Source organism: Centropristis striata, chromosome 5, assembly GCF_030273125.1.
Source record: "Centropristis striata isolate RG_2023a ecotype Rhode Island chromosome 5, C.striata_1.0, whole genome shotgun sequence".
Taxonomy (NCBI): domain Eukaryota; kingdom Metazoa; phylum Chordata; class Actinopteri; order Perciformes; family Serranidae; genus Centropristis; species Centropristis striata.
In genome coordinates, this window is record NC_081521.1 from 26,684,169 (window position 1) to 26,702,206 (window position 18,038).

Below are 18,038 nucleotides of genomic sequence, written 5' to 3' on the forward strand. Positions count from 1 at the left end.
GAGGTAAAATTGTTAATGTGAGAGGTAAAATTGAATATGTGATAGGTAAAATTGTGAATATGAGAGGTAAAATTGTTAATGTGAGAGGTAAAATTGTGTATGTGAGAGGGAGGAATGAATTATGGCCTGTACAGCCCCTCATAGTTATGGATGGGGTTGATTTGCACTGTGCACTGTCCATACTGCTACATCTATGTTTGAGTCACTATAATGAGCATCTGCAACATCTGGCAGAAGAATGTCTCAGAGAAAAACTTGTTACACAGTATAAACATTAACTGGAAACGCCTGTAGATAATTAAGGCATAGTCTGAGTATCAATAAAGCAGCCGCCCCCAGTAAAACCACAAATAGGAACACCCTGTTTCCGTATTTGAGCCATCAGTTGTCATTCTTCAGAGAAATTTGGAGATTTCCTGCCGTTGCGTCACTAAACCAAAATGTCTTCCGATGAACATTCAGATGAAAACTGTCTGGAAAGGAAATTAACATTCCAAATGAATGAGAAGCTTTGACTTAGTAAAATAATATTTATTTGTCACGCAAGCACATGGACACTGGCAGATTTTTAGATTTTCATAAATAAATAATCCATGCAGGTATTTATGTTGTTTGTTACTGATTAAAGACATTCCAATTAAATAAGATTTGTCATAAAAAGTTGACTGAAAATACATAGTAGAAGAATTTAAATCTGGATTAATAATCTTAACTACATGTATTGTTTGTGCATGATTGACCCTTCACTAAGCCCCGCCCCTTTGTTGTTAACTAACTCATCAGCCAAAAACAGGTGTAAAAGATAAACACAGAATATATTATGCTTTACAGCAATAATGTTGCTCCTCAGGGGAAACTTTTGAAACTTTCAGATTCAGAGGACATTTGCTGGTGGGCAATCTGATGGTCTTAGTTCACTGTTAAAATTATTAAAAAGCAAAAGCATCATATCTACGTTATATTGAATACACCTTCAGTTGCCATTGTAGGATAGTAGCAAGAGTTAATGAGTTGCTGTACTCTAGTAATGTTAGCTTTGTGTTAATATAGTATATCTCCTTCCAACCTCTAACAAGCATCACAATAACATGTGCTCCAGGCCCCATGTTTAACCCTGAAGGGTATAAAAATATTATATATGAATATTTTTTTCACTTTCATTGCATTAAATCTTTTGACCAACTTCAGTTCTGATCATAACTATAAAATGTACATCTTAAATAATTTGAACCCTTTAGCCAATAGGAATATTAACCCACATGTTTTAAATGATAAAAACACAAAATATGAAATATTTTCCACATACTAAGTGCAAACTGGAATTTTATTATTAGTTGCTTTTTGTTTAGTTTTTTTGTTTTTGTTTAGTTTTTTTTAGTTTTTGTTTTTGTTTGTTTGTTTGTTTGTTTGTTTGGGTTTGATTTTAATGCATTATTTTTTTTTTTTTTAGAAGTGTGAGTTTATAAAAAAAAATATGCCATGTATTACCCTTGGTGCAAAAAAAATGTTCAGTTCTTAAAAAGTGTTATATATTAATTTTTTATATTTTAATTTTTTTTTTTCTGAAAATAAACCTGAAAATAAAGAAAATCTGAAGCTATTGCATGAGAGTCTAGTTGTCGGACCCTGGTTGGAGCTGGCCAAACGCAACACTATGATTGGGCAGTCTGTGTTTAAGAGGCGGGACTTACTGAAGGGTCAGTTGTATTTGCTTGTGCTGTTGCTTTGATTTGTATGCTCCTTCAGCACAACATTATTACTCTAAGTGTGTACTCTTTCCTCATTTAATTGCATTCTGTTGTTTTAGTCTTCATTTTGTTTGTTTCAATGTGTGTGTGTGTGTGTGTGTGTGTGTGTGTGTGTGTCTGCAGGTTGTTATGACTGATGGAAATCCCAAAAATCTGAAGCTCACTGGATAAAATCCTCCTACAGATAGAGTGTTTGGCGCTTCTTCTTAATTTCCTCCATCGTTCCTCTCAGGACTCACAAATGTGTCGCTCTGATCTCCTGTGGAAAAGAAATACAAGAGAGATCAAAACAGATAAAAAGAAGAAGAAGAAGAAGCAGAGATAGAAGATCAGAGCTACCAACTGGGACGGTAGATGGAATTTTCAAAATATGTTCCAGAATTTTCTTTCCTCTCCAGTGGCATCAAAGTCTCTGTAGAGGTTAATGAGGAGGAACACAACAGTACTGGGAACATGTTGCCTGAAACTTTGGCTCAGCATGCTGCAATCTCAGAATTAATGCGTCAAACTATTTCAAATCTTATGTCTTCACTTTACACCATGTGGATTTGTGCATTCATTATGTTTAACTTTAAGTATTGTATTTGGCCTCGGGGTGAATGTAAGGCTCTGCTTTCTGCGTTGCTGAAATGCTTCTCTGAAATAAAGTGTTTATACACTACAGGCCAGATGGATTTCCAAAGTAGCCTCTTGCTTCTTTCATGTAAAACCATTTCCATGTGGAATATATTCATACAGTATGGGCTGCATATGTTCACGTGTATGCGTGCATGCATTCATTAATCTGCACATGCCTGCATGCATGTTACTGTGTGTATGTGTTCTCGTTCTATGCACAGTTCCTTCAACCAACCTCATCCTCTTTTTAACATCCACTCGCTTACATCCTCTGTATTTTTCTGTCTTTGTGTGTGTGCCAGTGACTGTTTTCGTGTGTGTGTGTGTGTGTGTGTGTGAGCTCCCCATCTCTCCCATGAAAAGCATTTGCTCCTGTGAACTGTATTTCATGGACGAGTGCCACGTCTTTGTTCTCTGTTAGATTTCTCCTATGGGAGCAGGAACATAAAGTCACGCACCCAACTAAATACTAAAACAGAACAGGCAGAAACAAAAGCGCATGAGCTCAACAATATACAGGCATCCGTGTGAGCACAGGTGTATAAATGAGATTAACACACACGCAGAAAGCCCGTGTGTTGAGGAAATTGATGGTATGTGCTGAGAGGAGCAGTTTTTCTGAGGCATATAATGCTCTTTTACATTTTTGTGTTGAAAAAAAAACAACTATAAATATATTATGTATTTTACTGTGATACCATTTCCACCCACCCCCAAGCCGTCTCACTGTGTGCAATCAATTTACAGTGGAGGTCGGAGTGCAGAGTAAGGATCAATGGACCGATCCAGAAAAAACATTTTAATCATCGTCCATTAAGAAATCAAGAGCTTAATACATCATTCCAACAGTCCAGGCTGCTGATCGAACTCAGCCGTCTTCCCACTCTTTACATCTCATTAACAAGGAGGGTTAACCTCAAATGTGATGCTTATCTTATTCATTTCTTAATTAGATTTCACCAATTCAACCAAACAAGGTTATTCTAGTTAACCAAAACTAAAGAAATAACGAAAACTAGAATTGAAAAACATTAACGGAAATAAAAAAAAACTAGAGGGTTTTTTTTTAAAAACAGTAACTAACTGAAACTGTATTGTATGGTTACAGAACCAACTAAAACGAATTAAAATTATAGTGAAAATGTTCTTTGTTTTCATCTTTGTCTTATGTTTATTGAGACTGGGATGTTACACGACTATGTGAGTCAATTGCCTTCAAGGGCTGAGATGGATAAGGCAAAGGAAATAAAGGCAAAATTTATTGTGACCTTTTTGAATCTCATATCCAATACCCTATTACAAAAAAACTAAAACCAACACCAAAACTAATCAAAACTAAACTAAAACTATGCATTTTATGAAAAATTTAAACTTTAATTAAAACTAACTGAATTTGAAAACAAAAATTCACAACGAAATTAAAACTAAAACTAATGGAAAATCCAAAACTATTATAAGCTTGGTACCAAAGTAAGACTTCACTCTTCATCTAACAGTGAGGAGGTTCACCGGTCTAAAGCAGCATTTAAAAAACATTCACAGTTTTACATGCAACATTTTTAGTTGCTGTAATTTCCCTTCATTTACATCTCAGTTAATGTTCTGTATGGAGGAGGGGGGTGGGGTGTTATATCAGGCAGCCAAGATTCAGAATGTTTAACACTTTTTCAATTGTTGCAAAAGCAATTTCATGCAAGTGAAGCCTGGCTAAACCATTAGTTAAATGAATACCTCTGCTTAAAACCCAATCGACTGATCACCTCTCTGTACATAAATACTTGAAGCTGGCGTTAACAATATTTGCATATTGACAAAAGGACAATCTATAATGAGAAAGGGGTCACTTGTGGTGACACACCCACAGGGGATTATGACTTGACTCTGGAGTTCCCCTCAGCTCTGTGAGGCTTTAAAGCACCTTTCAAGTCATTGTATTGATTTTACTTATGGCTGTACTGAATGGTTGGACGTTGACATGCAAAGTCTAAATAGACATTTAAATGCTGCACATCTTTTTTTTTTAATGACTATTCATTGTTTTAAAGCAATATTTTATGCACAGTTGCATATATAACTAGTGTTATACTTTTTGTGAAATAAGATTCCAATGGGTAATCCCAACAAGATCTCCAACATAAAAGACAGAATAGACCGTTTGTCAATACCACCCATATGAGTTACAGTGGCGCGTTCTAAAAATAGCACATATTCATTATACATACACGTATGCTTCAAGGTTGTAAAAAAGGCTGCAGTTTCTGTGAATTTAGGCTACAAAACAACTGACCTAGGTTTAGGTCCTGGTTAAGCGTTATAGACAGTTCAAACAGTAAATAAATGTATGTAAATGCCGGAAGTGAAGTAGTTATGAGGGTGACGTGAGCCACGGAAGTAAAAAACGGAATTTACGTTAAAAAAAAGCTGTTTACTTTTGTTTACCAAAATTTCCCAACATGTTTTTCCCTGAAAAAATATTCTGTTCTCTATATGTTTTTGCGTTGAGCCTTTATAAAAAAAAAAAACATTTCACTGCAGTAAAGAAGCTGTTCACTTGCATATACCTGTATAATTAGGGCAGTCGAGCAGCAAACTAACAGTACCGTAAAATTACAATTACAATTTTTAAAACATTAAATCCAACTAATCACTTTATTAGAATTGAGGATTTTGTTCAAAGATTTTTTTCTATTTTTAAGAGGATGACTCCATAGTAACATAATAAGTATTGTATTTAGTGCACACCAACATTTATAATAATGGCTAAAATCCATCAGTGTAGTTTTAAATGATCTACTCCAGAGCGTCAGGTAACATTGAGGTTATCACTAAATATAACTTCTCTCTGCACACTTCAGTACCCTGTTTTGTGATGCATTATGGCGTGTTTGTTTGAGTGCATGTGTGCATTCTCACAGAGCAGTATGTCTCCTCATCCTGGATATCTGTTCTGGCAGATTGACAGTGCAAAACCGCGTCATGGACAGTGGAGAAGAGACGGGACTTTGTCACTTTGTCGTTAAAGAAACCTCCAGTCTGCAAGTTGTCCACGACACCAGCTAGAAAGAGAGAAAGAAAGAAAGAGAGAAAGAAAGAAAGAAAGAAAGAAAGAGAGGCAATAATGGGTCCATAAGCAGAGATGTTCATGAAGGAGACAATAAGTGTAGATGACAATAAATGGAATTAAAAAAAGAGAGAAAAACGGAGAACTCAAGGAGGATGAAGCAAAACATTCAGAGTAGGAGAAAAAAGAAAGTTAAAGTAAATAAGAGAGAGAGAGAGAGAGAGAAAGAAAGAGAGAGAAAAAGAGAGTGGGAGGGAAAGTCCTCGTGTTAACTGAAACTTATTATAATTCCTTTAAAAATATTCTCTCTTTTCGAACGCAAACACTTACAATAAACTGTTTTCCTCATTAGGTGCTATCAAGTCAGTGCAGGCTAATTAGAGCTACTGATTCTCTGGAATAAACTGGATGGTTCCTAGCATTGTGGTTTTAAGATATTTTCCCCTGGAGACTCACATTTCTTCCCAGCATGTGAGACCGAATAAGATTTGTGGGCTGCTATGTAAAAATAAACAGAGTGGATGCTTTATGACAGTAAAAACATCACCACCCCTGCCAGATTTTTCATTTATGATATTTTCATTTTTTTTTCAAGAACTCATTAAAATCTTCTCATGACCCACTAATGCATATCATACTAGGCTGGAAAACTCACCAGCTATTGAATGAACGACTTCCTTCACTGGACTGTTACAATAACATCAGTTAAAACAGCTAAAACAACATCTTGTGTTGTTGGAAGGATTTAAATTGTGTGTGGCTGAGCAGGTCTGGAACGTGAATGTAAAAATACATCCATTGTGTATTACAGAATGTGGGACAAAGATATCCCAGGGGAATTTTGGTATTGTTTTTAAAAAAGAACTGTCAAGGGATTGCTTACAGCTTTGATTAAAGACAGATTTAAATGGATTTAAAAATAATTTGATAATCGAAAAAAAATGGAGTTCAAAGAGAATCAACCCATAGATTTAATAAAATACATTTTCTTGGTAGCACTGATACAAACAGAGAGCAAATCTATAGTCAGGCAGTTCTATAACTTCAGCTGGACTTGTGTTTTATATATATGTACCAGTGGTGGAAGAAGTATTCAGATCCCTTACTTAAGTAAAAGTACTAATACCACACTGTGAAATTACTCGACTACAAGTAAAAGTCCTGCATCCAAAGCATACTTAAGTAAAAGTTCAAAAGTATCAAAATGTACCTTAAGTATCAAAAGTAAAAGTACTCCTTATGCAGAATACACCCACTCAGATTTTTATATATATTCTAAATATATTATTAGATTATTTGTATTTATTCACTTATGTAAGCAGTGTTTTAATGTTGTAAAGATAGGGCTCATTGTAACTATTTAATATACTGTTGGGTTTAAAATGTATAATAATTTTTAATTTATCATGTTTTCATGTTAAATATTGACCTGAAAAGTAACTTAAGCTGTCAGCTAAATGTAGTGGAGTAAAAAGTACAATATTTGCCTCAAAATGTAGTGGATTAGAAGTATAAACTTACACAAAATGGAAATACTCAAGTAAAGTACAGGTACCTCAAAATTATACTTAAGTACAGTACTTGAGTAAATGTACTTACTTTCCACTGTACTATATATGCACTTAATCATATTGAAACAAAAGAGATTTTGAAATCCCTCTTAGACCTCCTTCTTTCAATATTTTATCTCACCAAGGGACTCATCAGAAATTATTACATGCTTAATGTGTAATTAAGTAGTACTGAAGTACTGAAGACTGTGGTAATTCCATTTTAACTTTTCATCTGTTCTGCAAAAATCCACTCAGTTGTGCAAGAAAAATGATATTTTTAAATGTTCCAGTGATGTAGAGAGACTTACTCTGGCAGCCAGCGAGAAACACTTCTATACCAATCTCCCCATAGTCTCTATGGATCTGAAGCAGACACAGAAGCACAGAGCACAGGTCAGATTGGGGTTCATTTCATTAGTCTGACAATTCAATTTACAGTAACTGAACGGCTGAGGAGCTGCATGATAAAGTTGTTGTAGGAAGAGATGAGAAAGGCAGAGTGACAGCAGTTGCTAGATCAGAAAGAAATGTATAAGGCAACAACATTTGCCTTATTTTCCTAAGGTGAATAAATTATCTAATTCTGGGAGGATTTAATTTACTTTATTAGCTATCAACTGTCTGCCAGCGAGTTTCTTCAAAAGAGAAGTTTAGATTTACACTACCGCTCAAAAGTTTGGGGTCACCCAGAAAATGTCTGTGTTGTTTTCCATGAAAACAAGCTGTTTTATTCATGAAATGAGTTTCGAAATGAATCAAAATACAGTAAAGACATTGAGAAGGGCAGAAATAATCATTTTAACCTGTACAAATCCCCAACTCTACCTCTAGATACTCAACCAGCCTGAGGAAGGATCATTTTATTGCTTCTCAAATCAGCACAAAATAGTTTCCGGCTGTGCTAACATAATGCTCAGGTGGTTTAATGATCAATGAGCCTTTCAACTGTATAAACATGGATTAACACAATGTGCCACTGGAACACAGGAGGGGTGGTTGCTGACAAAATATAATAGATATTTCATAAGAAAATCAGCCGCTTCCAGTCTTTAACACATTAACAATGTCTAGACTGTACGTATGTCTGTTATTTTAATTTAAGTAAAATTGTGCTTTTCTTTAAAAAATAAGGACCTGTCTAAGTGACCCCAAATTTTTGAGTGGTAGTGTTTATAAGATGTCAAAAAAGTACAAATTCTTTAAAGTAACCTGCTAATTTGGTCAAAATATTAAATACAAAAGTCAATTTATGGAACAGCTAGCTAATGTAATGCATATACAAATGCAGTGATTGCAATAAAAGGTTTGAGAGTTTAATTTAAGAGCTGATATCGAGCCATTTGCCATGGATTTCTTGATAATAACCAAAATCATCATCAAGAAAACCATGGAAAATGGCTAGATATCAGCTCTTAAATTAAACTCGTATGAGCTATTTTTGTTGTTATCATTATATTTGTTAAAACAAATGTACCTTTAGTTGTACCAGGCATTAAAAAGAACAAGACATTGAAGAAAAAAAGGGTGGTCTAATAATTTTTCCATGACTGTATGTACAAGTAACTTAAACCTTGATTGAGTATTTCTCTGTCTCTCTCGCATATGTGTGTACAGGTGTAAATGTGACAGTTCACTCATACACTGTGTATCGCCTTGACTCCCACAGTGTCCAGGAAGTTGACGGGGCTGAGGTCGAGGATAATGGATCGGGGGAGCGAGGGGTCGAGCTGAACCTCCATCTCAATGATGGCAATGTCCTTCTGCTCCTCCTTCTCTGGCTCCCCCTTCTGTACAGGAGGAGACATGTAAAAGTATGATGTTTTGCAAAGGTGAATGCAGAACCAGGAATTTCAATGAACATCAAGCTTGGTAATGTTTTAGTACTTCTTTGTGCATATTCCTGTTAAATTCACTGAAAAGCATTTGTATTAGAAAGTCGTAGAAAAACAGCAACATTTCAGTCAATATGTCTCAATTCATCCTCACCGTGTCCACAGCGTTCTTCTTGGCAGCTTTCTTGGCATTTTTCTTCTCATGCCTCTTCAATTTGGCCTCTAGTTTCTTCTTTGCTGACAGGATCTTGGTAATATCGATGCCGGACTAAAAGAAACACAGTAATAGTATGAGGTATTCATCCTTACTGCAGTGCAACAAACCACTGTGTTTTTTATTATCTTGCACACACAAAAGGCACCATTCCAAGTTTAAATTGCACCAGCTCTTTGTAACACATCACCACTTACTTCAGCTGAAATTATAAGATATATGTGAACTATAGATCCCTTTCAACGAACATCCTACAGTGGAGACTGTTTTCACTATTTTATCTACCCAAGAGACTTCAACTAACTTTCTTGTTGTATGTGTTGACAGGCCAACTTTGTTGTATGTGTGATTCCACGGACACTGATTGGTCAGAAGCTGGAGATCCCTCCTTCTTTCTTTGCAAAAACCCAATTTACAAAGATGACCACATAGTAAAGTGGTCAGGTGCGTGCGAGGATGCACGTAAGAAAGTGAGCTTGCAAGCCTTTGTCCAACAAGTTCTTCAACCAAAACGAAAAAAGAGGTTTGTGTCAGTACCACAAATTAGAACACCTACAGTCATGGAAAAAATTATTAGACCATTGTTTTCTTCGATTAATTGTTCATTTTAATGCCTGGTACAACTAAAGGTACATTTGTTTGGACAAATATAATGATAACAACAAAAATAGCTGATAAGAGTTTAATTTAAAAGCTAATATTTAGCCATTTTCTATGGTTTTGTTGATGATTTTGGTTATTATCAAGAAAACTATGGAAAATGAACAAGAAATTGAAGAAAACAAAGCTGATCTAATAATAAATAATAAAAAAATAAATAAAGAACAGGCTGCTGCGTCAGATTGCACAGACAGAAAATAAAATAAAAAAACACCTGTACAAAACTAAGTTTACATATAGAAATATGAATGTACAAGTTTACAAAACTACATTTACGTCCTCTTTGAATGTAATATTATTCCATAGTATTGATATTGTTTTGTTTTTTTGTTGAATTCAAGCAGCAGTCTCCAGGACAGCAAAATTAAGTCAACGTGGAAGCTCCACAAACTGCAGTTCCTCGAATACACACTTAAGGATCCCCATAGACAAATGTTATTAAGCTATTAAAGATATTGGGAGGTTAAAACTCATTACCAGTCACAAGGAAGTAACAACAGAAACCAGGAACAAAAACATTTATCTAAGTCCAACTACAGTAATTCCCCAAAATGAAACATTAACTAGTGGAGCAGGAACACAACCACAGGGCGTTCCAGGAAAGCCACTTCAAAGAAAGTCTTAGCTGCTCAGGAAGCTTGGTGCTTCTGCTTGAGGGTTCAAGTTAAACATTAACTATGACAGTTACACCACGAAAGAACACAAGTGAACGGAAAAGTTGTCACTCGAAGAAGAAGTTGTATGCCCAGATGCTGAAAAAAAAAATCTAATAATCTAAAATCCTAATTTATGCCAAATAATGAAAAAGGCATTTTTACAGTGTTGGTCAGCATGAAAACTTGGTCAGGCTTCATCACAGTAATGCAATGATACCATAGATCGAACAAAACATTCTGTATTGACTGCATAACAGGCCAACAACGGTTCAGTCACTGCCACGGCTCTCCATATAGTTTTAGCTGCTGAACTCAGTTACATTGACTTTAACCCTCCTGTTATGTTTGTTTCTCAGGAAAAGCAATATTGTTCGTTTAATTAACCAAAAGTGTCAGAAACTAAAAAATACCAATAAACAATGTTTTTATTTCATTAATAACTCCATTACTAACCATTTTAATCAATATTTAGTGCAATGGTGTTCCTTACCTCTCACAGATCATGGTTCAATGAGGATAATATAAAAAATGCATGTTAAAACTATTTTTATGTACATTGTAAAGACCTAAATATAAAATACAATGGTTTTGTATAACACTGATCATTAAACATTTCATTTTACATTTTAAAAGTTTTCGTTTTATGAAAAAATACTTTAAACTATTTTTTTTTTTTTTTCAACTTTGAAATGGATCAATTTGACCCTCAACATAACAGGAGGGTTATAGGATAAGCTCACATTTTTCAAGTTTGTCGTGAAGCAATCTTGATGTAACTTAATATATCCACTTACACTGGAATCCCTTTGGAACAACCTGGTCTCACAGGAATCCGTAAAAATGACAAATTAATGACAGTCATATCCCGTAGCTTTTCCTATTGGTTTGTGTCCAAGTCACGTGACTTTCAAGGTTCCGGCGGTCAGTTCTCTCAATTTTAGAGCTTATTTGAGTATTTCCATTTGATGTAACTTTATACTTCTACTTCACTACATTTTAGAGGCAAATATTGTACTTTTTACTCCACTCCATTTAGCTTCCAGCTTTAGTTGCTGTTCAGGTTGAGGTTTAACATAAAATATGATTAATTCAAAGTGATTAGACATTTTTAAATTAAACCTCATAACAGTATATTAAGAAGTTAAAATAAGCCCTATGTTTACGAAAATTAAATGGTGCTCACATAAATGCATCAATAATGATAATAATACATTAATATATTTGGAATATATTTAGCAATCTGATTGGGGCCATTCTGCATAACGATTACTTTTACTTTTGATACTTTAAACAAACCTGAATATGTTTCATATTTTAGATTCTTCAAAGCCACCTTTTTCTTTGATGGGCTCAAACACATTAAAAAGGCAAGAAATTCCACAAGTTAACTTTTGACAAGGTGCACCTGTTAACTGAAAACCATTCCAGGTGAGCCCCTCTTGAACATGATTGAGAGAATAACAGAAGTGTGCAAAGCTGTTTTATTACATAATTCCATATGTGTTCTCTCATAGTTTTGATGTTTTCATTATTAATCTACAATTTTGAAAATAATAAAAGTGAAGAAAAAAAAAAAGAAAAAAACATAGAATGAGAAGGTGTGTCTAAACTTTAGTGTATACAGCATGCTTTATGAAATACATAAATGAAAAGTTAATTCATTAAAAAATGTAATAACAATCTCAGTACATTATGTGGAGAAACGGACACATGTATTTCGTCACCATCTCCCCAATTTACCTCAATGAATCACATCACTCTGTGAATTTTTTTGTATTTGTATATTGACTGATTTATATTGATGAGTATATTCAGGTTGTATAAGGTTTACAATGTCAGTAATAGCTCCGAATGTTACAATAATTATTAAATAATAATTTATGATAATTAAATTACAACTAATGGTCAAACAAATCAATGAAAAACAAATACAAGCACAAATAAAATAAGAATATATGACTAAGATGAGAAAAACAAATATTTCTTCTCTTCCTGTCTTGTCCAATCACAAGCATCAATTACTGCCATGGAGACAGAACGTTGGCCGATCCAGGTCGGGTATAAAAGGGCCGCAGCTCAGTCTCATCTCCCCTTTGCATCTAGACTTTGACGCAAGTTGACTTTTTGCAAAACAACCTTTGAAAAACAAACTATCGCAGTTTAAACCCGCTAGAGATAATCTGATCTTGTTGTAAAGCCAAACTCCTGCATCACTGAACCGTGACCATGGACTTCAACCGCCCCGCTGCCCCGAGGCTGCGTCTCATCGCTGGAGGTAAGACAAACTTAAACTTTCATTTAAGATGGACAGGTCACACCAAGCATCAGGCCTTTTGGAAAATCACAAATTTAAGGGGTGCCAGACTTTCACTCGACGATTTCTCCGTGAATATTAATGTTTTTTGGCAAATAATGTCTCAAATTTCCCGGTAGGGATGTGGAATGCATATTTAATGATTGATGTGGTTTGAAAACACTGTTGTTTTGGTATGAGGGCACCAAATCTACCAAATTTGATATTGAAAATATTGAAACAAAATGGCGACCAAACCAAGTTTAGGGGAATTCCCTATATATGTTGATATATGTATATACGTTTCCCATGGAGACCATGGAATTATTATTTTATTATTATTACATGGACACACCGTGGGCTACACGGTGGTGTAGGGGCTACACGGTGGTGTCTTCTGTGTGGAGTTTGCATGTTGCATGTTCTCCCCGTGTCAGCGTGGGTTCCCACCGGGTACTCCGGCTTCCTCCCACAGTCCAAAAACATGCACTTATGCACTTAAATTGCCCGTAGGTGTGAATGAGAGTGTGATTGTCTGTCTCTATGTGTCAGCCCTGCGATAGTCTGGCGTCCTGTCCAGGGTGTACCCCGCCTCTCGCCCAATGACAATGACAGCTGGGATCGGCTCCAGCCCCCGCGACCCGATTGCGGATAAGCGTTTAATGGTAATGAATGAATGAAAAGGACGTCAGAACGTCAACGGCTGCGTCAGAACGTGCAGCTGTACTGAAACATGTCGTGTTCTTCTGTCTGGAATCTGGATGAAACCCATTTGTTTCACTGTTGAAGCTTCAAATTATTAATGTGGAAGCTTTTACTTTAAACTTTATTATATTAAATTCACTTGTTAGATATTCCTCAAAATACACCAACAGATTAATGTGAAGATTCAGCCCATTTCTTTCCGAGCTCCATGTCGGATAGTTCGTGTATCTTTCTCCCTATTTTATCATTTTTCCGGTTGTCCCACTGCTTCCTTGATGATTTTTATTTTTATTTTTAAAAGAAGTGGAGGGAGCCGTGCGTAAAAGCGCGAGACGGTGCCTCCTCTCCTCCAACACTTATGAAGCATTTTTCATGTGCAACTTCTTATTAATGATGATGATTATTATTAGTAGAAGTAGTAGCAGTGGTGGAATGTAACTAAGTACATTTAATCAAGTTCTAAGTACAATTTTGAGGTACAGAGTACTTAACTTTTGATACTTTAAGTACATTTTGATGCTGATACTTTTTACTTTTCCTGAAATAAGTTTTGAATGCAGAACTTTTACTTGTAGTGGAGTAATTTCCACAGTGCTGTATTAGTACTTTTACTTAAGTAAATGATCTGAATATTATTATTATTATGGTTTTTATTGTTATCTGTTCATCAACTCTGAAGAAAACGTCATAACAGCTTTTATATTTACAATCATGTTTAATCTCCAAACACAATATTTTGAATAGCCACAATATGAGTAAAAGTCTTTCACCACATATCTGAATAAACGTGTGATATCAAGTCAAAATTTTATATTTTTTAAGATGAACACATTATCAGTTAGGTTAAGAAGAATAAATAATGATCATCTTTGTCTCAGATTAATGCAGCATAAATTGATTCTCATGTTCTCATCTGCTCAGAATAAAAATATTTTATATTGTGACGAGTCGTAGTTATGCTGCAGTTGTTGTTGTTTTTAACAACTTTAACCTTGTTTGTTGCTAATATAATGCAAACTATTTCATGTCAAGAGAAATCATTATGGTGTAAACTCACATTCTCAGTTCCTTTTTTTTTCCTGCAGGAGACGGCTTCAACGAGGTGTTGTACGGTGAGGATGCAGGTAACTATCTCCCAGACCCCATCACTTTTGATGCGGACGGTGAGTATGAGGGTTTTCCTCAGGATCAGGTTCCTCTAATTGAGTCCAACGAGGAGGAGGAAGGTGTCCGGTCTGACTCTGCCAGTGAAGACTCTTCTTTCCTGTTCCCGATTCTCTTTGGTGCCCAGCCTCCGGAGCTGCCTGCGCAGCCCTCTGCTCCCTCCACCCCAGGCCTCGGCTCCTCCACCAAGAGAAGCAGGGAAGACAGCGATGGAGAGCAGGTAGGTACGAAGAGGCAGAGGATCCACCCTGAGGAGCCAGCACCCACACCTCCTGCTCCCAGGAGCACAGAAGAGGACTACAGGAACTCTGCACCCTCCACCTCTACAGGCCTGGGCACCTCCACCACCAGGACATTCTGGCGTCCTTTCCATTACGAGTGGGATGATGACAGCGACTCCGATGAGGACAGCTGGTAATGTATATTGCAGGATTGGAAAGCCTTTGCGTCTTGCGGGGCAGAAGAATCCTCAGGAAGCCTTTGCGTCTTGCGGGGCTCACTCAGCCCTCGCTAGCGTCTTGCACCAGGGCCCACTTGTACGTATCTGAATCTTGAGGGCTAAAAGGCCCAGGTGAACTCTCCACATCTCACATTGTTGTGGATGCATTAGGTAGCGTTTAGCACCTAGTTATTTCTTTTTACAGGGTTTTTATTACAGGTTATATATTTGGAAAATGTGGGGTTCAGTTTCTTGCACTTCTTCTTTGATTTTTCAGGCATGTATACCTGAGGTAAGTTGATTAATAACAGCATCAACACATTTTAATTTCACTTATTTAATACTTGAGGGATTAATCGTTTTACTCACTTTGTTGTTGTTTTGTTTTTCAGGTATAGGTCACACCAAACAAATGTAAGTCAATACTTAATGAGAACATTAACTCCTCAAAGTCTCAGGAGTTAGTGTTCTCATTAAATAATCTCACTTCCCAGTGATTCAAAGACTGATGATTTTACTCACTCTTGCTCTGTTGTGTTGTAACTAACAGACGTGAAGTAACTGGTGGCTAACTATCTTGTTTGTCTTCTCTTTTTCTTCTATGAGACCCAACATCCAGGACTTCTTGACGACAAAGACGATGTGTTTACCCCGGACCAGATGAGAAGGATGGACGACTACAGGACCAGAAGGAGAGCGGTGGTCGCCTTTCTTTCAGTCAGCTAAGTATGTAATCCCCTCACTGAGACTGCAAAAGTACCAGTAGTGACACTAAGTGGTGATGAGTCAATCTTATATAAGTGAATTGTGAATTTGTCCAACATTATTCATGAGTTATATTTCTGTCTTCCACAGGACGGGACTCCTCTATGTTTGTGGTACTCTTTGAGCAGCTGAGAGTGGCTGTCAATCACCTCAGGCAGAACCAGGACCACAGCAGACCACTGACCCACTCTCAGCCTCAACCCCCCCTGCCTCTCCACCCCGACCCCCGCCAACACCACGAGTCCTGCCCCCACCCGACCAGCACAGAGGACGTTGTTACCATCTTCTTCTTCTGTGCTGGAGGGTTTGGGAAGCTCCTCACACACACAGGAAGCCGACACCAAGGACAGCTGAGAAACAATTCTAAAGGCATTGAGTTTATTACACTGAATAAAAAAAACAAATATTGTACAAATCATTTGATTTTCATTTGTATTACTGCTTACGGAGGTCCCAAAACAGGCTTTCAATTACATAAACTGGGCATCACTAGAAAGCTGAGACTTGTGGATTCAATGAGCCAGTTTTTTCATGTTAGATGATGTAAATCATCAGTAGTACTATGAGAGAATATGCTCAGTTCAGAGACTTAACAAGAATACAGTATGATATCCCTAAAGATAAATAAAAAAGCAGAGTGAAAAAATTTTTTTATGTTAACTTTTACATTTATCAATAGAGCTCAAATAGAGAAGCCTACAGAGTAGTGGAGGAACCACCATTCCAACAGAATACCATATTACAACTGTATAACTAAATTACAACTATACCTATATAACTACCATGTTATTACATTGATGTGTTTTTACAGTACAAAACGCATGAAGTACACTTGAATGGACAAATAAATATTTCTTTATAGAATAAAGATAGAAAAAATTTTTTTTGCAAACCTTGTTTTATATCCCTAATGATGTATAAAAATACTTGGTAAAAAAATCCTGATTGAGTTTATCATAATTCATGCATGAGAGGGTTAAGTAAGTAATTTCACAGTGTGGTATTAGTACTTTTACTGAAGTAAGGGATGTGAATACTTCTTCCACCACTGCATTAGTATCCACTTACGCAAGTGCAGCCCATCAGCTCAGTCTCTGCCCGTGAGAATGAACAGTAAACGATCCCAAATTTCACCAGCACTTTTTTACTGTTTCTTGGAAAATAATCTCTAATTTTATTGTTTGCACGTCACCGTGACTTGCTGAGTAGAACTGCCTCTCATCCAGATCCAAAAATGATCAGAAATCATCTGCTGGAAATTGTTCACCTTATAAACAAATATGCAGCATCTGCCAGTCAACAACAGCTCTTTGGAAGCTTATTTGTGCATCAAAGACAAGGGGGGGAAAAAGAGCGACCCTGCGGCATTGACATGCTGACATTTAAATGAATGAGACGTGCCATTATCTCTCTCCCGTATTCAGTCTCTGCTTCTCAACCTCCCTCCATCTTTTGTCATCTTTTTTCTAGCTTCCCTCAATCTGTCTTCTCATTTCCTCCAAAGAGACGTGACAGAAGAGGAGGAGGGGGGGGTGGTAAGGAGAAGGAGGGGAGTGTTTAAACAAAAGTTTAACGGAAAAAAAGGAGAAGAGAAAATGGTGGGATGACATTTTGAACAATGTCTGTCACGGTTGTGATGTGTGAATTGGTGAAATGCCGGGTCAGTTATTAGTGTGTCAAAAATAATGTTTGTAAGAGAGGAGTTAATTGCATGGAAATGGTGACAAGGGGGATTGTTGCTGGAGTTGATGGTTTCTTTTTTCTCTGTTTGTGTGTGTGTGTGTGTGTGTGTGTGTAGCTGCAGTATGTTTATCTGTATGTTCAAATAAATTTGGGCTTGTGTGTCCATCATGGTGTTTTTTGTATGTATGATACTGTATTTTGGGGGCGTCCACATGTATTAATACATGTAAATATTCATGTGTTTGAAAGGAAACATTTTACTTTTAGACGTTCAGTTTAATAGGTGTTGTACACGACATTCAGAGCAAATACTGTAAATGCCTCAGAGCTGGGATCGCCTCCACACAGCTCTCGGTCTCATACCCAACAAGTAACAAACGGACACTTTCGGGAGCCCCTTGGCGTGCCTTTTCTGGAACCAGGTACTGTTAGAGATTTAATTGGAAAATGTATATGTAGATATCAGTATATCAAACACCTATTTGGGCATGTGGCAATGTAGAAGTTTCTCCCACATAAAACACACATCTTACAGATGAATTGCAGTATGTTTATTAATTGTTATCTCTATTAACATGGGAGGATAATGTTGTAGACTTAATTGGAAGATTATCAGACATATCGCAGTTAAAAATGCATCACATATG

General features: G+C 36.5%; 1 protein-coding gene across 2 annotated transcripts in view; it reads right to left on the bottom strand.

Moving 5' to 3' along the window:
* Nucleotides 1–434: 434 nt before the first annotated feature.
* The window catches only part of LOC131972282 (solute carrier family 26 member 6-like), a 28,003-nt gene continuing 10,399 nt past the window's right edge, over nt 435–18,038 (bottom strand). Inside the window, exons 15-19 of one of the 2 annotated variants that reach the window (XM_059334088.1) lie at nt 8,967–9,080; nt 8,621–8,767; nt 7,289–7,343; nt 5,280–5,422; nt 435–2,007 (exon numbers count right to left, since the gene is read on the bottom strand). In XM_059334088.1, the coding sequence (XP_059190071.1) occupies nt 1,984–2,007; nt 5,280–5,422; nt 7,289–7,343; nt 8,621–8,767; nt 8,967–9,080 (483 nt within the window). In that variant the 3' untranslated portion in view covers nt 435–1,983. Of the gene's footprint in view, nt 2,008–4,926; nt 5,423–7,288; nt 7,344–8,620; nt 8,768–8,966; nt 9,081–18,038 lie in introns of those variants that run through there. The other variant, XM_059334087.1, reaches the window with a different exon arrangement.